At 36.5% G+C, this 19,063-nt stretch overlaps 1 protein-coding gene across 7 annotated transcripts in view; it reads left to right on the top strand.

Annotated features, from left to right (window-relative positions):
- Window positions 1-19,063, top strand: part of CACNA1D (calcium voltage-gated channel subunit alpha1 D) — a 197,048-nt gene that overhangs the window by 80,311 nt on the left and 97,674 nt on the right. For 5 of the 7 annotated variants that reach the window (XM_074914643.1, XM_074914638.1, XM_074914642.1 and 2 more), the window contains exon 8: window positions 8,936-9,039. In XM_074914643.1, the coding sequence (XP_074770744.1) occupies window positions 8,936-9,039 (104 nt within the window). Of the gene's footprint in view, window positions 1-8,935; window positions 9,040-9,531; window positions 9,636-19,063 lie in introns of all 7 variants that reach the window. The other 2 variants (XM_074914639.1, XM_074914641.1) reach the window with 1 other exon arrangement.

Raw genomic sequence — 19,063 nt, 5'->3', positions numbered from 1 at the left:
TCAAGAATTACAAAATCAGAGCATGCATTTGCATATCTGGCTCTAGATTTTTTTCCATGTCTTTCAAACATCTAGATTTGTAGTCTATTAATGGCAAACACGTATTTTGTAAATTGCTTTTTATTTTTAGCTATTTCACTTGATATGTAGGAACACACATAATGAGCAGCAGTACTTGCCAGTAAAACCCCCAATTTTCCCATGAGTACCAAAATTATCACATTTAATTCTTCTTTTTTTCACCATAGTGAAGTTATCTTGAGTTACTACACTTGAATTATCTACAGTGACACTATCGTAACTTGAATGGGAGGTGGGCAGGGCCTCTGTGAAACAAACTACTTTATGCAATGGGCTGCCAGCACAGTTGATTCAGTGATGGAGCAACTGTATTGGTGACTACTGAATTTTACTAAGTCAATTTTATGGACATACATGGCATTACTAGCTCAAATATTAACAGCTCCCCAGTTCTCTGACACCTAGCTAGCGCTATTCAGATTGATCTGGAGATGTTTGAGGTTGAAGTACTCAACCTGAAATTGCTGAATAATGGTGCATTGATATCTTATATGGTTTTGCCCGTTAATACACCTGCTGTTATGTTAACAAGATATTCTCTCAAGGATTCATGATTAAAATACACAATTCATTATTTGAAATGTATAAGCAATCTAAAATATATCTAAAACTTGCATAAGGTTTAAGGAAAAAGGTGTCAGGGATTTTTTTAATATACCCTTTACTAATATGTCGACTTCTTAAAACTGTGTCCTTTACTACTGTTTGATAGTAACTTATGTTATCATCAGAGAAATACTTCATTCATAATTCCTCTGCTTTTATAACAAAAAGAAGTTTGCACTTAGAAACCTGTTCCTTGCTTTAGAAATAAAGCTTTATTTGCCCCAATATACTCTTTGAAGCATCTTAGAACACTGGAAGAAAATCAGTCATGTCTGTAACACATTCTGTTTCGACTGCACTGCACTTCTGCATATGTCTAGTATGCAAGTGTCTTGTGCAGCCATTGCACTAATGTTACTTTCAGTAACATACAAGATAGAAAAAACGGTATCAGTATTTCTTTAAATGTATTTCCATAACCAAGTACAAGAGGCTTCCTTAGTAGCTTTCCAATAGTACAAGATGACTGACTTTATTGTGGATAAACTAAAAGGTAGAAAATCATTATATATTCATTTCCTAACTGGAGGAGAATTTGAAAAAATTATTATAGCTCCCACATAAACCTGTGCATAGAAAAGAAAATAATTAAAATAACAAAACAGTCTGAGTTTTCAGATTGTCAGTGTGATGATAAGGGATTCAGACAATCTTCTAATCATGTCACTTTTTAGAATGCTCCTAGTTCAAGAATCTTAAAGGACAGCCTACTCAGAAGTACTATAAAGGGTACTTGAAATCAGCTGATGTGCAGCCAAAGATTTTCCCTAAACACAAGCAAATATTTTGCAAATACATATCACAAGAAAACCCCTTGGCTCAGTCACAAAATGTATTAGTCCATAAAGAGAAAGTTGCAAAGTATGGTTGAAGTATTATCAAAACTGTCATCAGAGTGCTGAGCAGGAATCTCTAAAAAATATTCCAAAAAATGTGACTGACAGTCAGATAAGCAATACTACTCTAGAACTTTGAATGGAATGATTTAATAAACCAATGGGAAACAACTATTCTGAGTGATTTAAGTCATATTAGTCCCATTACAACTGCAGAAATGGAAAGCATGTTATTGCATCTAAACAATACTTGTCAGCAATGAATTTCAGCTTACAGTCTGAAAGAAGTCAAAGAATGCTTGACACCTTTTCCCCTTTGTAAATCAGTTGCAAATATTCAGCAGTGTTAAAAATTGTGAAGAAATTGCTAGAAAAATCATAGAAAATATTTATCTCTGCCTTTATTATGTATGAGAAATAGCTTAATGCTATTCTCTCAACCCCACTCGCAGGTCATCTAAGGGAGACTTCAGTGAAACAAGTCATTGCATCCCCAAAGGCACCGATGTGCTGGATGCACAGTGCTCCCAGCCTTTGATCACTACATAGCCAGAAATTTAACACATGATATCTAGCTGGGGAAAGAATGATAGAAATTTTGGATGACAGCATTAATATAGTGCATAAATCACGCTTAAGAGCCAGGGATTGCAGGCAGGATTTCTTTCAATTGCTGTGTTAATTACTTGAATCCAACTTCATGTTAAAATCAAGCTTAACCCTCCTGACTATCAGGTAATGATTTGGACTAATTACTTTTTTATGATCTCTAGATATAAAAAGCTCCAAATCAACCAATTTTAGATTGCAAAGAGACAAGAATGAAATGACCAGTAAATTAGAAACCTCAGGAAGAGAAAAAAGGGAATGAACACAGACATGCCAACAGACCTACCAAGCCAAGATATATACATATTAAAAATCTAAATTAGCATCAAAGGGATGATCATATAATGTAACTTTTTTCAGATGAACATCCTGACACAAAGACCCCACCTGAGGAAGATTTTAAACTATCTCACAGGGAAATACCTTTCCCATGAAATGAACTTCATTTATTTTGACAAGATATCTAGTATCTCAGGCTTAGCTGACTGCTGACCTGTACTGCAGTCAAGGCATAGAATTAATTCCTTGTCATAGATCATTGCAAATACTCAAAAGAACATACTATTTCTTCCCAGAATATTTAAAGAAAATGTATAGAAACTGGATTAGAAGTAGGCTACACTTTAAGTAGTACTAAGAACTCCACTAGTTGAGTAATTAGAGTTTCTTTCAAAAAGTTTGCCACAAGAAGCAAACATATTATGCTTGCATTTTTTTATACCCAGCATATGGGAAATACTAAATACATTCAGTTATTATATAATGTTGTATGGTACATACACAGGTGGTGTAGCAGATATTAAAAGGAAAAAGTTTTTTAGTACATATCACCAAAGTGGATACTATTACTCTCTTCATTTTAATATATTGCAGCTAATTCTCTAAAAATAAACATGCTGTTCATCACATTAGTTATTTCAATAGCTTTTTCAACCAAATCAGTACATAGGTTTTATAAATCTCTTATGTGCAATTAGTTTGGGCATTATAGATAAATAGGTAGAAGCACTAACAAATGGTTAATCCTAACTTACAATACTGCAACCAATGAAGGAATCAAACACTTTGATTTTTGTTATAACTGGAATATAGGTTTTGTTTAACCTGGTAGAACCCTCCCACAATCCAATAGAAAGCCTTCTCTGGGTTACTGTTTTGTAGAGGCAGTACTCTAGTACTCTACAGTTTTGTTGTGGTAGTGTCCATGTGCTGTGCAGATTCAACCTGGGATGGCTACCTGAAAAAGAGAAAATAATTTTTTAGCAGTCCCATTTGACATCTAGTCTTTTCTTGGAACAATTATTTGATCCCTGCACTCCCCTGCCCCCCATTAAAGACAGCAAGCTGATTAATGACATGGCACTAACAGTAACTGGCTAAAATAGCACTAGAGACAAAATAAAGTATCTGAATGAAAAAAAAATTTAAGACTGGCATCTAAAATTAATTATAGTCAGTATTGGAAAAAAAAAATTAAGCATCTTTTGTGGAATAAATGCTTTATGTGAGTACCTAAAATATATACTTCATTAGCTAATAATGGGTAAAAATAACTGAAGGTAGAAATTGAAGTGTGTTCAGATAGATGAAAGCAATTTAATGGAACTGAGGCAGTGTCTTACAAGTTGAGGTTTAACTTGAGAGGGTCACTTATATGTGTTCTATATGCAACTTTATAGCACAGTTTACAGAAGAGGTGGCCAAATTTAGAGGTGATTAAGTAATTATAAGGCTCTCCAGATACTGTAACCATCTTTCACTTTTCCAAGGGATGTATTTCTCTTTAGGTCTACCTTAATGCCTGAGCCATGGCATTCTGATTTTCCAGTTGTTGCTGAGCTTAACAGAGCAGTGGTCTTGAGTTCACATCCCACCAGTGTATCTCTCTGCTTGTTTCTGTGTTGGCAGTACAACAAAGTTGAGTCTGGCCAACCAGGAAAGTGTCAGGGAAATCTGTGCTTTAACTCCAAAACCCCAATAAGATTGAATATAAAATTACTTGCTTTTCCAAACCAACCTGGAGGCTGCTATGCTTCAAGCATAGCATGTTTTAAGTCAGCATTAAGTTAACTCCACTTCAGCCAAGAATATCCCAGGAACTTTGAAGCTGGGAGGCTTTGAGAAACTGTCTGGTATGCTATAAAATGAGGAGAATAAATAGCCTGTGATCTGAGGTTTTGTGAACCTACATCTTATGCTTCAAAGAATGCAAGATTAGTCCCATTTCACAAAATACTTATTTCTGAAGTATTTTTATGCCTGCGAAGAGACTGAGTTTGTCAGTCTTAATGTTTAAGATGATTAGGTAACAGTAAATAAACCCACCAGTTATGTGTCTAAGAAAATGTTATCAAAGGAGTAAAGTAAAATTGAAACCTAAGGAAACCGAGAAACAAGAAATTAAACGAATTTGAAATTTTGTGGAAAATAATTCAAAATAAGTCAATGCATCAGTGCATTATATATGTAATAGTACAAATGCAGAATTAGAGGTGTTACTGCATTGCTTTATCATTATCCCCAGTTAGGGCTTAAATTAATTGTTACAAAGAGCTTGCAACAATTTTCAGTAAAACAGTACCAGGTGTACAGAAGAGTAAGACCTTTATCTGCATGCCATTATATATGGGGATTTTACTCACAATTATCACGGATAGGGATAAATGAGACATTTAAATGATTTCTAATTGATGTTTTAGATTGGAGTGTGCCATCTGTTGCTGTGTAATACTAATGGTTATATCTGCTGTAAATTTGGCTTTGTCCCTGTTTCACTTCAGAGTCTTGGTCTCTGCATTGTAATAATAGTTGACATCTAACAAGGTAATTCACTCCAAATGCCAGATGAGGCAGTTTCAGACTGTACCAAGTTTGTCCTATCAGCTCAAGATAATTCTTCGAGACTTTGCAGACATATACTCACAAACATATACGTGTAGAAATAAAAAAACAAATACACACTGAAAATTAATTATTGTCCACCAATTTAACTTGCGAAGAGTAACTTGTCTCCAGATCTGGTAGCGTCAACAAAGGGACCCTTTTACAAGGACTTCTGAACTGTTAGTTACTGCATCACTTGTGAAAGGGATATGAAGAGCTTCAGAATACAGTTCAAATTTTTTTTCAAAGCTGTTTAAACATACAAATCTAACATCTGTATGAAAGGGGTGGAAATGCCAGAGTGTAGCCAAAAGTGGCATCTCTGGAGAAATAAGCATTTTTAAACACTTACCTAAGTAGTACACATCTACTGTTAGACTGAAACAATTAAGTGACATGAAAAATGCTTTGTCCTTCATGTCATGCCTCATCTCATCTGTCCTCTGGTTGATGCGATGGACAAACTAATTAGAACTGAAATCCAAACAGTAAGACTAGATCTGAAAAAAGGCACAAAGAAAGGCAAGAAGGATGGTACTTGGGGGTGCCTTTGCAATAGGTGTTATGGATACTAAAAGCTTAATGGACTCAAAAAGAGATGGTACAACTCCAATGAGAACCATTAAATATGACACTCCCTTGATATAGTATATCCTTGAACCACAGAGGGTGGGGATCGTGCAAGACTTTTTGCTGAGGATTTGAGATGTGCTATCTCCTAGACTTCCTGGTGTTACTTTAGCATAATTCAGGGGCTTTTACTGTTTATGTTTCTCAGTTGCACCTTCCAATGCATCTGGAATTTGTGTCTTTGTAACTTCTTATTCTGCACTACGGGTGAGAAGTCAGCATTAATCCTTTCAACTGAAAATAACTTGTTTCTGAGGATAGAGATTTTTCTGTGCTCATATATTAACCAAATCTTGTCTCAATTTTTAATCAGAAGGCAAACTGACTCCTTTAATCTTTCTTTAATTGGAAGTTACGGAAAATGCCACTTGACATGCATGAAATGAGCAGCAAAGTTTTCCAAAAGGAAAGGACCTCTTTTTATACTTTCATCTCTGGTATTAATGCAATCAGAAATATTACTTCATGAATAGAAATTACAATGCATTACTTGAATAGAGTTTAATTGTCTCTAGAATTAAATGGTGAAGTTCTTGAGCAGGTATGGTATCAGGCTGTTGCTTTTAGGAATTCATCTTAGATTGGTGCCAAGGTGTTCTACTAGATTAAGGATTCCTGAGTCAGGAATGCATTTGAATTAGTTCAGCATCTGCCCAAACCAAAGCATTTCTTCTAGCACTTGTTAGCTGCAGTGTCCAATTTTTGTATCACAGGCCATTAGTCCTAGATAGATTAGCCTAAAATGTTGGGCTTAAAATCAAACTGCATAAATGAGAAGGAATTTTTTTCATATATTATGTGCTATAGAGTGAATGAAAGAAATGCAGTCACAGTTGCCTATGCTAATATGACAGAGCATGGAAATTTCAGCTTTGCTCCTGGGTTACTAATCTAGCACAATGCCTGGCTTGTTTAACGTGTTCTCTTTGTGAGCAGAAAGAGTATATCAAATTGAATTGCAGTGATTCTCAGAGCTCTTCTTTCTCAAGGTAAAATTGCAAATACTAATTTTTCAGGTTTTTCAAAAGTATTTCTAGCAGGAAAATGATGGCACCAACACCAGATCAATTTATGCCTCCATTCTGAACTCTGGTGACTTGCAAACAATTGTTTGCTAATCATATAGTTCAGTCAGATGCAAAATGCATTCATATGTATTTGGAATTTAATCAAAACATTTGCTTTTATCAGCTGTTGTTAGAAAAGTACTTTGCCTGTATCAAAGGAATAATTTCTATGAAATAAACTCAATTCTAAAGTAATAAAATATGAGTAAATTTTGTTTCTAACCTTTAGGGTTTAGCTTTTTCATTGTTAAGACTTCTTAAATGTAGGGGGTTTGCTCTAAGGGAATGGGCTTAGATGATAAAAAACAAAACATGACAATTGATCTCAGCATAGGCATCTGACATGCTAAGTATTGCTAAAAGTATTGCACGGGAGACTAAGTATAAGTAGGTCAGTACAATGGCAGCATTATGAAAGACTTTATTTTCCATATGAATATGCTCTTGCAGAATTGGACTGTGGAAATTTGGGATCTTTTAACATTGAGAGTAATGATCTCAGCCTTTCTGAATGGCTATAACCCTTCTCCATTTTAATTTCTCCAAAATATTGTTTTATTGCAATTAAAAGGAGAAAATCAAAATAAAATCTATATTTTGCAGTTTCGGGGTTTTTTCCTAGCAAGTCTGAGTAATTTTAAGTTACTTTTCAGTACCTCAGTTCCATTATTAAAACATTTTAAAAGTTGTTACATAGAGAGATTATTTTAAAGGATGCATGAAGAAGTTGTGTAAAATAATCTTTCGTTACTTAGGAAGTTTGTATACTTTAGTTAGTATATAGTGGCATTATTACAGATCATCATTGAAGAAAAGTGCCTATGGGTCTTAACCTGCAAAGACTTAATGCGTGTGCTTATATCTAACCTTTCTTAGGGCCACCTTGCAGAAACTGAGATTATGATATATTTTTTAAATGTAGAGGAAAAAATAAGAAAATAAGAGGTACAGTTGGAAAAATGTTTGTTCCCATGTTTAATACATCTGTTTCAACAGAAATCTTAAGGACAGGAGTTAGACTTGACTATCAATAGAGCTCAAAGCCTAATCACAAATTTCAGATACGAGTACAACAGCATTCACAGAAGAGGAAAAAGGTTTGCCCAAAGATTGTTCTACAATACCATATCCAGTCTGGAATGCTCATGCAATTTTTGTCTGCTGAATTTTCATGGCTAAAAAGCATCTTGCGAAGAATCTCGTGCAAACTTATCAGTATAAACAAAAGTGCCAGAATAATTCCTCTCTCCCAAGAGACCTTTCCAAGAAGTTCCAAGTCAGAATTATTTTTGTAACTTATCAAAATGTCTTTTTGCACCTGAATGCTACACACAAAACTAGTTTCCCTGTGTTCTAAAAATATCTGTTTTTCTGAATAGGCATTTTTAGATTTCCATGGGTATGTTTAAGTCCATCTTCTGATAGGTTTAATGAGCTTGCTAAGTACAGACAGTGGAAAAAGTCTTTATAGAAAAGCTTGTGTGAGTCTTTAAAGAGTGTATTTAAAGCTCTGTTACTTCAAACTTTATAAAAAAAAAAATCAGTAAAAACTTTTTAAACTTCATTGAACCTTGATCTTGATATAATTTTTGTTCAGAAGTGTTTCTGGAATATTTCTATGTTTCCAAAATTTTATTTCAGTTTTTCATTTTCCTAAAATTATGTTCATGTTTTTACACAAAATCATTTGCACTTGTTTCTTTTTGAATTAATTGAAAATGTCTGACTGCATGTCAAACTATTATTTCAGGGAAAAAAAAATTGCAATTCCATATTACAGAACAAATAATACTGCTTGTATTGTTGAGATGCATATTATTGTTTATTTTCTCAAAGGATCATTCACATAGCTAGATTAGGTTATATATGAACGAAAAATTGTAATATTTCAATATACTTTGCAAGCATCATTTTTAATTGGTGAAATCTGAAATTTAGTTCATGTCCTAGGTGTTAAAGTACAGAACTGTTGCAGTGCTCCATTTACGTTTGGTATTATTTTTGGTCTGAATGCTAGGTTCACTCAGTATTTTGTTTTAGAGTTTGTATTAGAAATGCAGAGTGAATGTGGCCAGTGCCTTCTTTCCTGTATTATTGTTCTTGAATACTGAAGGAATGCATAGAATGCTATCTCATCTAAATGATTAAATTCTTTTTTTTCTCTGACTCTTCATTGCTATTACTATAGTGATCTACTCTATAAGATCATCTTATTTCTTGCAGATGAATGATGCTATGGGATTTGAATTGCCATGGGTGTATTTTGTCAGTCTCGTCATCTTTGGGTCATTTTTCGTACTAAATCTTGTTCTTGGTGTATTGAGCGGGTAAGCATACACCTTTTTCATCATGAAGGCAGAGTCCTGAATTCAGCTGCCATGAACACACAGGTTATCTTATACAGGTGAGACTTCAGTTGAGATGACATCTTTTAATAAACCTCTATTTCTTTCTCTTCTAATTAGAACAGAAACAGTTTTCTGTAGCTATCATATAAATAACATACAAATACCAAAACCAGACCTTAGATGTACCGGAATATATTGTTCATGTCCATACTTGTGGCAAAATTATAAAAAGGACTAATAATGCTTCTGCACTCACTTAAATGTTATTTTTAATCAATATTCTAAGGCATCACATCTACAACGTAATTTGGGTAAGTAAAGAAATTAAACAAATGTCCATTGATTTTTTTTCAAAGAACTGGGTAAGCTATAAACTTTCAGTGTTGAAACCTACGTGATCTGGCAGCTGCAAAAAGGACTCTGCTGTTTAATGAATGGCTGGATCATAACTTATTTCCTTACATTTTACAGGTAAATGATGCAATAGGATGTGAATGGCCATGGATCTATTTTGTTAGTCTTATCATCCTTGGCTCATTTTTCGTACTTAACCTGGTTCTTGGTGTACTTAGTGGGTAAGCAGTTGAGTTAACATTGTGTATGCTACTGCTACTTGTCAGATGGCCTCTGCATTTACTCAAGCTTCTCAGCGATGGCTTTTTGCATGCACTTGAGATTCTTATGTCATCCTACCAGTGTTTGCTCTTTTGACTGAACTGTGTGATTCTGGTGCCTGTATCTGTCTGACATCACGTTCACCATGCTTGCCAAAAATACTCATTAAATGAGGCACTAATCTCCTTATTCTATGACATTCCAGCAGGGAGAAACATCATTTTGCACACAGAGATGGATAGTGCACCTGTACAAATATTCTCCCCTATAGTTATAGAGAAGTGTCCTTTTCTGAAAGCCCAACTTTTGCTTTTGTTCAAATGTCCATAAAGTAATTAATTGAATTGTAATTTGTGTTTACTGGTCACGTTGCAATATATTTTTAATGGGTGCTTCAAGATCTGTCTTGCAGAAGGAGTATGACTAGGTTACCTTGACACAAAGTGTTTAGTGCTTTCTGTATTGTAGAGCTGTGTACTGCTGTGACACCCTGCACCTCAAGCTGATACATTTATCAATAATCGAGTATCAGTTTAATATGCTTGTCAGTGGGAGGTTGTCACAGCTTTTTGTTGGTTTGTGTGCTCCAGACTCCAGCCAAAAACTAAAGTAGTGTCAGTTGTAGTTGTATAATGTGGTTTAAAATCGTAGTTTATAGAAACAGTTTGCAAGGACTTCTTTGTGCAAAGCCCCCTTACTGAGGTTGCAAAGCCACTTCCTTTGCTGTTGCCTGGTTTCCAATGCACTTGAGCTTGGGAAACTCCAGTTTATGGTAAAGATATTTTCTGATAAATAAATAAAAGATTCTGATAGCATTTGAATACTAAAAGAAATTATTATAACTATATGTATTAGCTTGTAGTTGTACAACAAACATATTGTTCTGGCAGTCTTAGGCAAGCTGTGCCATATTTGTAAGCCAACAGAAAAATTTCTCTTGTATAAAAGCAGCCTGACATTGTAGCTGATGGTGTCATCAGACTGCAGATTGTGTGCGCAGCCTTATTCATGGCTTTGCCCTCTTATACATTAGATTTGAAAGGCATTATAATGCATTATTATATTCCTGGAAATCGGGCAATCAAACAAAATTTCCAGTTGCTGATATAAGTATGTTACAAGAGTGTTTTTACCCGATGAGTGATTTTATAATGTGTTTTTTAAAATCATAAGTCATTTATCTGTATAGATCACTGTTGCACAGAAGTAATAGGGAAAGCATAGATTTTGACCTTACTGTCAGAATCACTTTACAAAGCAGGTGTTTAAAAGCATCCAAGACCTACCCTGTAATGTCTGATTTATACAGTAGTACTGGCTTTGTTTTATTCAGGGACAAATGTGTAACTTGTTGCAAGACCTAGCTTTCATTTCACAGCCACAGTGGACAAAAAAAATAAGGAGAAGGACAAATAGATACAGGTAGTTGTGGTGTAATTTATTTATCCTTTTGATAATGTTACCTAATGTTGCTGTGTGAGTAGACTTCCCACTGAAGTCATTAGTGGGTTAGATTTTTACAGTTCCTTTCCCTAGCCCTTAAGAAGGTCATAAGCAGCAATTAGTTTTCTTCCTGTTGTATGAAGGTGTCATTGAATCATAGAATGGTTTGGGTTGGAAGGGACCTTCAACATCATCTAGTCCCACCCCCCTGCCCTGGGCAGGGACACCTTCCACCAGCCCAGGTTGCCCAAAGCCCCATCCAGCCTGGTCTTGAACCCTTCCAGGGAGGGGGCAGCCACAGCTGCTCTGGGCAACCTGTGCCAGGGCCTCACCCCCCTCACAGTAAAGAATTTCTTCCTTAGATCTAATCTAAATCTACCCTCTTTCAGTTTAAAACCATTACCCCTCATCCTATCCCTACACCCCTGATAAAGAGTCCCTCCCCCCTTTCCTGTAGCCCCTTTAAGTTCTGGAAGGTCACTATAAGGTCTCCCCAGAGCCTTCTCTTCTCCAGGCTGAACACCTCCAACTCCCTCAGCCTGTCCTCACAGGGAGGTGCTCCAGCCCCGTGATCATCTTCGTGGCCTCCTCTGGACCTGCTTGAGCAGATCCGTGTCCTTCTTATATTGTGTGCCCCAGAGCTGGACACAGCACTGCAGGGGGGGTCTCACGAGAGCAGAGTAGAGGGGGAGGATCCCCTCCCTCGCCCTGCTGGCCACGCTTCTCTTGATGCAGCCCAGGACACAGTTGGCTTTCTGGGCTGTGAGTGCACGTTGCTGGCTCATGGTCAGTTTTCCATCCGCTCATACCCCCAAGTCCTTCTCCGCAGAGTGGCTCTCAATCCACTCATTGCCCAGCCTGTATTTGTACATGAGATTGCCCTGACACACAGGCAGGACCTTGCACTTGGCCTTGTTGAACTCCATGAGGTTTGCACAGGCCCCCCTCCCCAGCCTGTCCAGGTCCCTCTGGATGGCACATCCCTCCAGCATGTCACCCATGCCACACAGCTTGGTGTTGTCAGTGAACTTGCTGAGGGTGCCTCAATCCAGCTGTCCATGTCTTCAGCAAAGGTGTGTTATTACAGTTAACTACACATTCCCCTTTTCCCTTTCATGACTCTAATTGTTACTGGTTTCAGATTTTTATGTTTTTAAAAGTAAGTTATGGGGAAAGTAATGCCAGATTTGATAATTTTGTGGCACATGTTTGTTTCTTTGGCTGAAGCCTTGGAAATTGAGAGACCCTCAGCTCAGCTTTAGGTTAGCCCACAGCTAACCTTTACATTTGATATGATACATTTAAAATACCTTATAAGGTTTGCAACATTGATACCTATATTTGTTGGAGTATGGAGTATGCTCTTCAGCTGCTGTTACAATACAGGCAAGAAATGACCCCTTGTCCTTTGGTTCCATCTCACAGTCAAGAAATTGCCACTGATTTTTAGTATTGCTTGATCCATAGAGCTCTAAATCTTTCAGAACCCTTGCTGGCTTGCCTTCAAGTTTCCAGCAAACAGAAATGGCAGTGTCAAGTGTGATGTGAACTCTCCTTAAATTTATAAAGTCATTAATTCCTAAATTTATTTTCTGCCATAGTGTCACCTAACTGCAGTATCACTTGAGTGCTCAGGGTGCTTGATGAATTGTTTGGATCCATGTTTGCCCTTAGTAGTTGAAAAAGCCTTCCTAACGCTCCATTTTTTTGTTTTCTCTGTTGAAGAAAATGATACTAGTGAACTGAGACATGTGGTATATGAATATCACCAATAATTGATGTTGAGAATGGAAGGAGAAAGGAAAAGAGAGTATTTCTAAAAGATATCTATCGTACCAAACTAATGTTTGATATATAAGTGAAGAAGATTTCCTGGCATACTTGCTTGAAACTCTGACAAGGGTCAGTGTGGAATACTGTTACACTGATTTATTTTGATCAATAAATGCTATTTGTATATAAATAATAAATATTTCCCACATATTTTTGTATTTAGACCTACCTGTCAAAATTCTATGGGTAAAAATGATGTGCCAGTAAAATCCTATGGATGTGTTTTTATTCCTTAGTAGAAAACTGATATTTTTCATTCTGAGCCAGGCATTGAATATGTAACATACACATTCTTTGTTTTTTATTCAAGAGTTAGTAGCTTTTATGTTTTGTGCTCTTCAAACCATAGCATGAAACTTAGTTTATGATAAATCTACAGAGAAATTTAACTAAACCAATGAAACTTTGAGAATGCAAAAATTATGCCAACTTACTTGAAAAGCATGGCTTTGCATACAGATTTTGAAAGTGGAATCTGAATGCCTAATACACCTTTTCTGTATGAAAGTGTTACTTCCTGTAATATCGAGTTATGCTGTATATATTTAATCTATTGTTTTGATCTGTTTGTGGTTTTAAAATATTCATTCATTCTCTTTGCACTCCTTTATCACTCTGTGACCATTGGCCCCTTTGTATTTCTGTAATGCCTCTTGTGCACTGCATGTTTGATGTATCTAGATACTGTACAAATGCATAAGAATGATGATTTGGGAGATCTTTTGTTTTACATCTAGCCATTTCTGAAGGTGAGTATTCCTGGTGATCCATGTCAGTTTTGCCTCTTGAAGGACATTCTGGAAAAGAGTTCAGATTTTTAATAGCAAATGTGTAAATTAGTAGAAATAATGTGTGTGTGGAATCTGCATGTGGTAAATATTTTCATTTCTGCATGGGAGCTGACTGGACATTTTTTTCTAAATATTCCCTTGAATAACAAGGATGGAGAGAATTCATAGGCTTGAGGTAATTCAGCTTTTCCAGAATACACTGGTTTTTACATTAGACACTAATATTACTCACAATATTCTCAAAGTGAATTCTCAAATGAGAAGCTCTTTCAGTTTGCAGGACTCTACAGGAAAAGGCATTCTAGAAAAAGACTCAGGACAGGTTTTAGAAATTGTTCCAGATCAAACTCAGGCTCGAGTTCCATCTCAGAAATTATGGAACCAGCTTTAAAAAGACAGCAGAAATGGTTCCAGCTCCAGCAATGACCTGTACGAATTGTCCTAGACTCAGCTCTAGACAGCTCTCCAGAAATGGGTTGCAAGACGAACACCTCTCGAGCAGCTCTAGTGAAGGCCTCTACAAAATCGTCCAGAAAGGGCTGTGGGAAAGGGATCCAGAACATGCTCTAAATCCATCCCCAGTGAATGACTGGGTAATTGAACCTAGATCCAGCTCTGGAAAAGACCTCAAGAAATCACCTTAGTCTCACTCTGGGAAGGGGCTCTAAAGATGGCCTAAGATCTATTTCTGGAAAATGCACTAGAAATGGCTCTAGAGCCAACTATAGATGCAGCTGTAGGAATAGGCTCTAGTGATGGCTCTTGGTCCAACTTCAGTAGAGGGCTCTGAAGAAGACTGTAGCTCTGACCTGAGAACAGACTGGACAAATAGCTCCTCTCTAAACATACTAGAAAAAAATGGCTCTAGATCCAGCTCTGGAAATGTATCTGCAAGTGTGTTTGGATGTGTGGTTCAAAACATGTGCATGTTGATAACATTTCTCAGGACAGTGCATTTCTTAGGAATCTAGCTGGACACCTGGAATCTTTCACAATAAGACTGCATTTTTGAATTCTTTCAATATTTGTAAAGACAGAGAAAAATGCTTGCAGCTCTGGGAAGCTGCATAGATGTATTCAGATATCTTTGCATTGTCACAGTCTTGGGTTGGTCCGCATTTTGCTCATCCACATTACAAATTTAAAGCTGTATGTAGTTCCAAATAATTGTTTTTAGCTCCTAGAAATCACAGGTCGATTGTGACATGGTCACACACAATTTTGATTGCTGTGTCTTTTGAGCCAGCATCAGGTAGTGGATTCAGTCTGTAAGAGTTACCAGAGCACGTTTTTTTTCCTTTGTAAAAATTCCTCTGGTTATGATGCAAGGATTAGGCAGTGCATCTTTGGGACAACTTCACATAATGGAGTGCACAGAAATTGCCACTGAGGAGCTGCCCAGCAGTTCTAGCTCTATGAAGGAAGGGTGGTGGACTGCTTCAAGAACATGCTTTCACATGTAGCTTTGGTTACACACTGTGTGTGCAACAGGCATAAACTGGACCTACATTATCCTAAGTCATGAAATATGAGGCACAGAAATTGGAGCTGAGGAGAGGCCTTCTCCAAATATTCCCAGATAAAAGACCAGAACATATCATGACTGCTGGTGCAAGAGACAGTGAGCTGAAATTATAATGTTGTTAGAAATTACAAAGTTACGGTTATTAGAAAGTTAACAAAGTTAAACCTTAAAAAGGGGCTTGAGAGATACTTATCCACCCTGAAAGTACCTGTAAAAGTATGTTGAAAGTTAAAATAAATCTGCCAGTAATTCAGCATGCATAAAACTGTTTTACCATGAACAGAGAAAATAATAAATTATAAAACTTCATAACATTTATCAAGAGGCATGGCTTTTAATGATGCATGGTAATCTATTCCTAAAGATAGCTCTTATCATTACGGGGTGGTTTCTGCTGATGGCATTTTCTGCTCAAGGCATTAGTATTTCTTTGGGAAGCCATGAGAACAAAGAAGACCTTTCAAACACACTTTAATAAATCTTTGTAAGTTGAATTTATTGCCTTGCTAAAGGACACCAAAGCATAAGCTTTGACATGTCCTTACATACATCCACCTACATGGAAGTCTTGCAGGTTACTAAGAGAATGTTAATTTTTTCAATTTCTTTCCCACAGTATTATGTGCAGTGTATGTACATAATGGTTCTAAAAGCTCAAGGATACATCTCATCCATGCTAATCTCATGGCAATATCTGTCAATTAATGTCATATAAAATATGTTGGCACAGATAAGTTTATACACCTAAGAACTGTTGTCTACAGTGTATATGGAAAAAAATGTAGAAAAGACATTTGAATAACGATGCACCAAATAGAAAACGGCAGTGAACTGTCATCCATAGCCTTTCAGCAAAAGGGAAATGAATTGGTTTTGACAGTGTTCCTTTTCACAGCACAGGGAAGACTTAGTTAAAAAAAAGAAGTTATGGATAAAAATTTAACTCCCTCACATAGATAAACAGAATATGAGTTCAAAAAGAGGAGAGTGACTTCAGCTCTAGATCTCAGCATGTCATGATCTAAAGCAGGTTCTTTTGATTGCTGTGTGGCTAGTAAAAATAAAACACAAATAGACACAAACCAAGGAAATATTATCCTTGATTGATCAGTCGAATATACTAGCAATAATCAGCAAATACTTGCAGCTGTATACAGCAGTAACTCTTCAGTAATCTTCAGTAATTAAAGATGTAATGTTATTTAACCTTTTTTATGTCTCTACATCTGTTACACATTACACTCAGCTGTGAGCTGTTGTCCATGCTTATCTGTATCTGATTTGATTCCACTAATTTGTTGGTTGGTATAGTTACCACCATGTGAAAACTCTTCTGTGAGTCTGGTGGCCAACGCTGTACTCCTGTGAGTACATTTTTTGTTATTATGTGACTGTTCTCTGTGAATAAATGAGAGTCTGGGACGTCTGGGTGACAGTTCTACATATAGCATTAGCATAACACTTTCCACGTACCAGCCCCTGTGTGCAGTAAGTTGCATACAGCAGTAGATGAATTCTCTCTCTCACTGTGTTTGCAGTGATGCAAAAGGGCAATAATATGGCCAATGAAAAATTAGCATCCTGGTTTATGCTTTGACATTGAAGGCAGCTATCAATGCCTAGCGATGCACAGGAGATACAGTGGCGCTCGTGTTGCTGCACGAGCCCCCTCATGAAGTGTCTAGCTTTTGGCATGGAAGAAATTTCAGCTGATAGGAGGAAAGACAGGTGCCAGGTGTCTCCTTAGCTGTTATGTCCATGAATTACAGAGAGAAGGGACAAGAGTATACCGGATACTCACATTTAAGCAAATTGTTGGTTTAGGATTTTGGGGTAATATGACCATGCCTCAAATTAAGGTTTGAGAACCAGAGTGCTGTAATACTCCCTGCTGCCATCTCCACCATGTTGCATCAAGCCATTCCCAGCTGATGCATACCAGCAGGAGTTATTTCACACTGTTGAAGAAAGAAAAACCTGGCATGAAAATGATTGCCCCAGACTATTGAAGCATGAACTCAAAACCTGCATTTTATATGCTTCTGCCTCAACAACACCGTGATGATGGTGTTGTACCTAAGCAGAGAACTGAGATAATTTTTCTTCAAGGAGTCAAGGAAATTTTGGTCAATAGAAATGAAACTCGCATTTTATATAGTAGCTTAGTTATCATTGAAAATGTTATGTTATGTAAGTGAGTCTCCATATAATGTTTTATTTTGCAAGTGATGTTTCCTTTCTGCTGCAGGTACAATTGACTGAGTTATTTACACTATGGATGCAATTTGAATCTTTACTAAGTTTATAGGATATTGTCATATGCTGCTACTTTTAGTCATATTTAACTACATCAAAATTAGGCTGGCTAGGGCTGGGTTGTCTGATTTATTTGCATTTTCAGTGAAATAAAAACCTGAATTACCTCCATCTTGGTAATAATAGACATTCCCAAAAAGATATTCATTAAGTAAGTCCTGTGCTTTATGAAAACTACTTAAATTTGGTTTATTTTTGAACTGAAATTTTACAGGCAATAGGCCTGAGTTACATTTCGTATATTCTGGTGTCAAATCGGAGTAACTCCTCAGGATTTTTCGGTTTGCAGAGCTTGAGTCTACTTACCACAAATAATGTGCCACTTCTAAGCCTGTCAACTTCATAGGCTTCTGGACTGAGTACTGGGTTGATGACAGTCAAGGAGGACAGTTCAGGCCATTAATCTAACCATGTCAATATCTATGCTGCCTATATAGCCTGAAGTTTTTCTTTCTACCCAGTCTCCATAGCCATGAAATGCTGCACAAGGAGCTATCTGCTTCCTCCTTCCAGGGGAGCAGCTAATGTCTACCTATCTTTGTCTAAATATTCAAATATATTGTTGTCTAAATGTGTTTGTCACAAGCTTTAAAGAGTGAACAATCTCTCCCTCATATCACCCCCACCATTTTTTTCAAATAACTTCTTGTTTCTTGGAAAAAAGAAAGCTTTTGTTCTGCTAACAGGAAACTCATTACATTCCAATTTCATTTAATTTCACTTTCTTATTCATGGTATTTCAGTAAAAGGAATATGCACATATGTGTGTCTGAGGGATGTTACGTCATTGTGACTGTGACAGAAAAAATACCATAGAGCTAGTTTCCTCTCTCCCCTAAAGAAAATGAATTCTTCTTAGGTGCTCTATTTCTAGGTTTTAAAAATAAAAGTAAAATTTTTAAATATCATGGAAATTAAGCACCATTACATCTCCCCTGCTGATAAATTGCAGCAGCATTTAACAAGACAATGACTGACTTCTGTGCTGTATTAAAGGGAAAGGTCATAGTTAGCTGTGTATATAAAAAACTGTGTTTAATTCTCTGCGTGCAGCCATTTTAATGTAAAGTCAAAGTTAAAAGGTGGTTCAGTCATGGGTGAAGTGCTGTTGAAAGTATCAGCTTTGCCAACTATTTAGTTTTTAAATTATTTCTTTCACTTCATACAGTAACAGCAGCTTTCATTTTACTTTACCCACACACATCACATAACCTTCACCCTAATGAAAAACACCTGAAGGACTTAACTGGACAAAAAAAGCTAGCAAGACTTGTAACTTCTGATTTCATAGTATGCCGTGATAGTTCTGCCTATGGACTGAGAGTCACAGGTATGTTGCCTCAATCAGATGTAAAGGATGGAGTCTTTGATACTCTCTCTACAAACCAGTTTCTTAAAGGCTTGTGACATCTTCTGCCAAAACAATGAATTTATTTTTTTTGTTCGGTGAGTTTTTTTTAAAAGCAGTTATTCCTCAGAG

This window comes from Athene noctua, chromosome 10 (assembly GCF_965140245.1).
Source record: "Athene noctua chromosome 10, bAthNoc1.hap1.1, whole genome shotgun sequence".
NCBI lineage: Eukaryota > Metazoa > Chordata > Aves > Strigiformes > Strigidae > Athene > Athene noctua.
The sequence above is the reverse complement of the archived record's forward strand: the minus strand, read 5'-3'. Positions and strand labels throughout refer to the sequence as shown.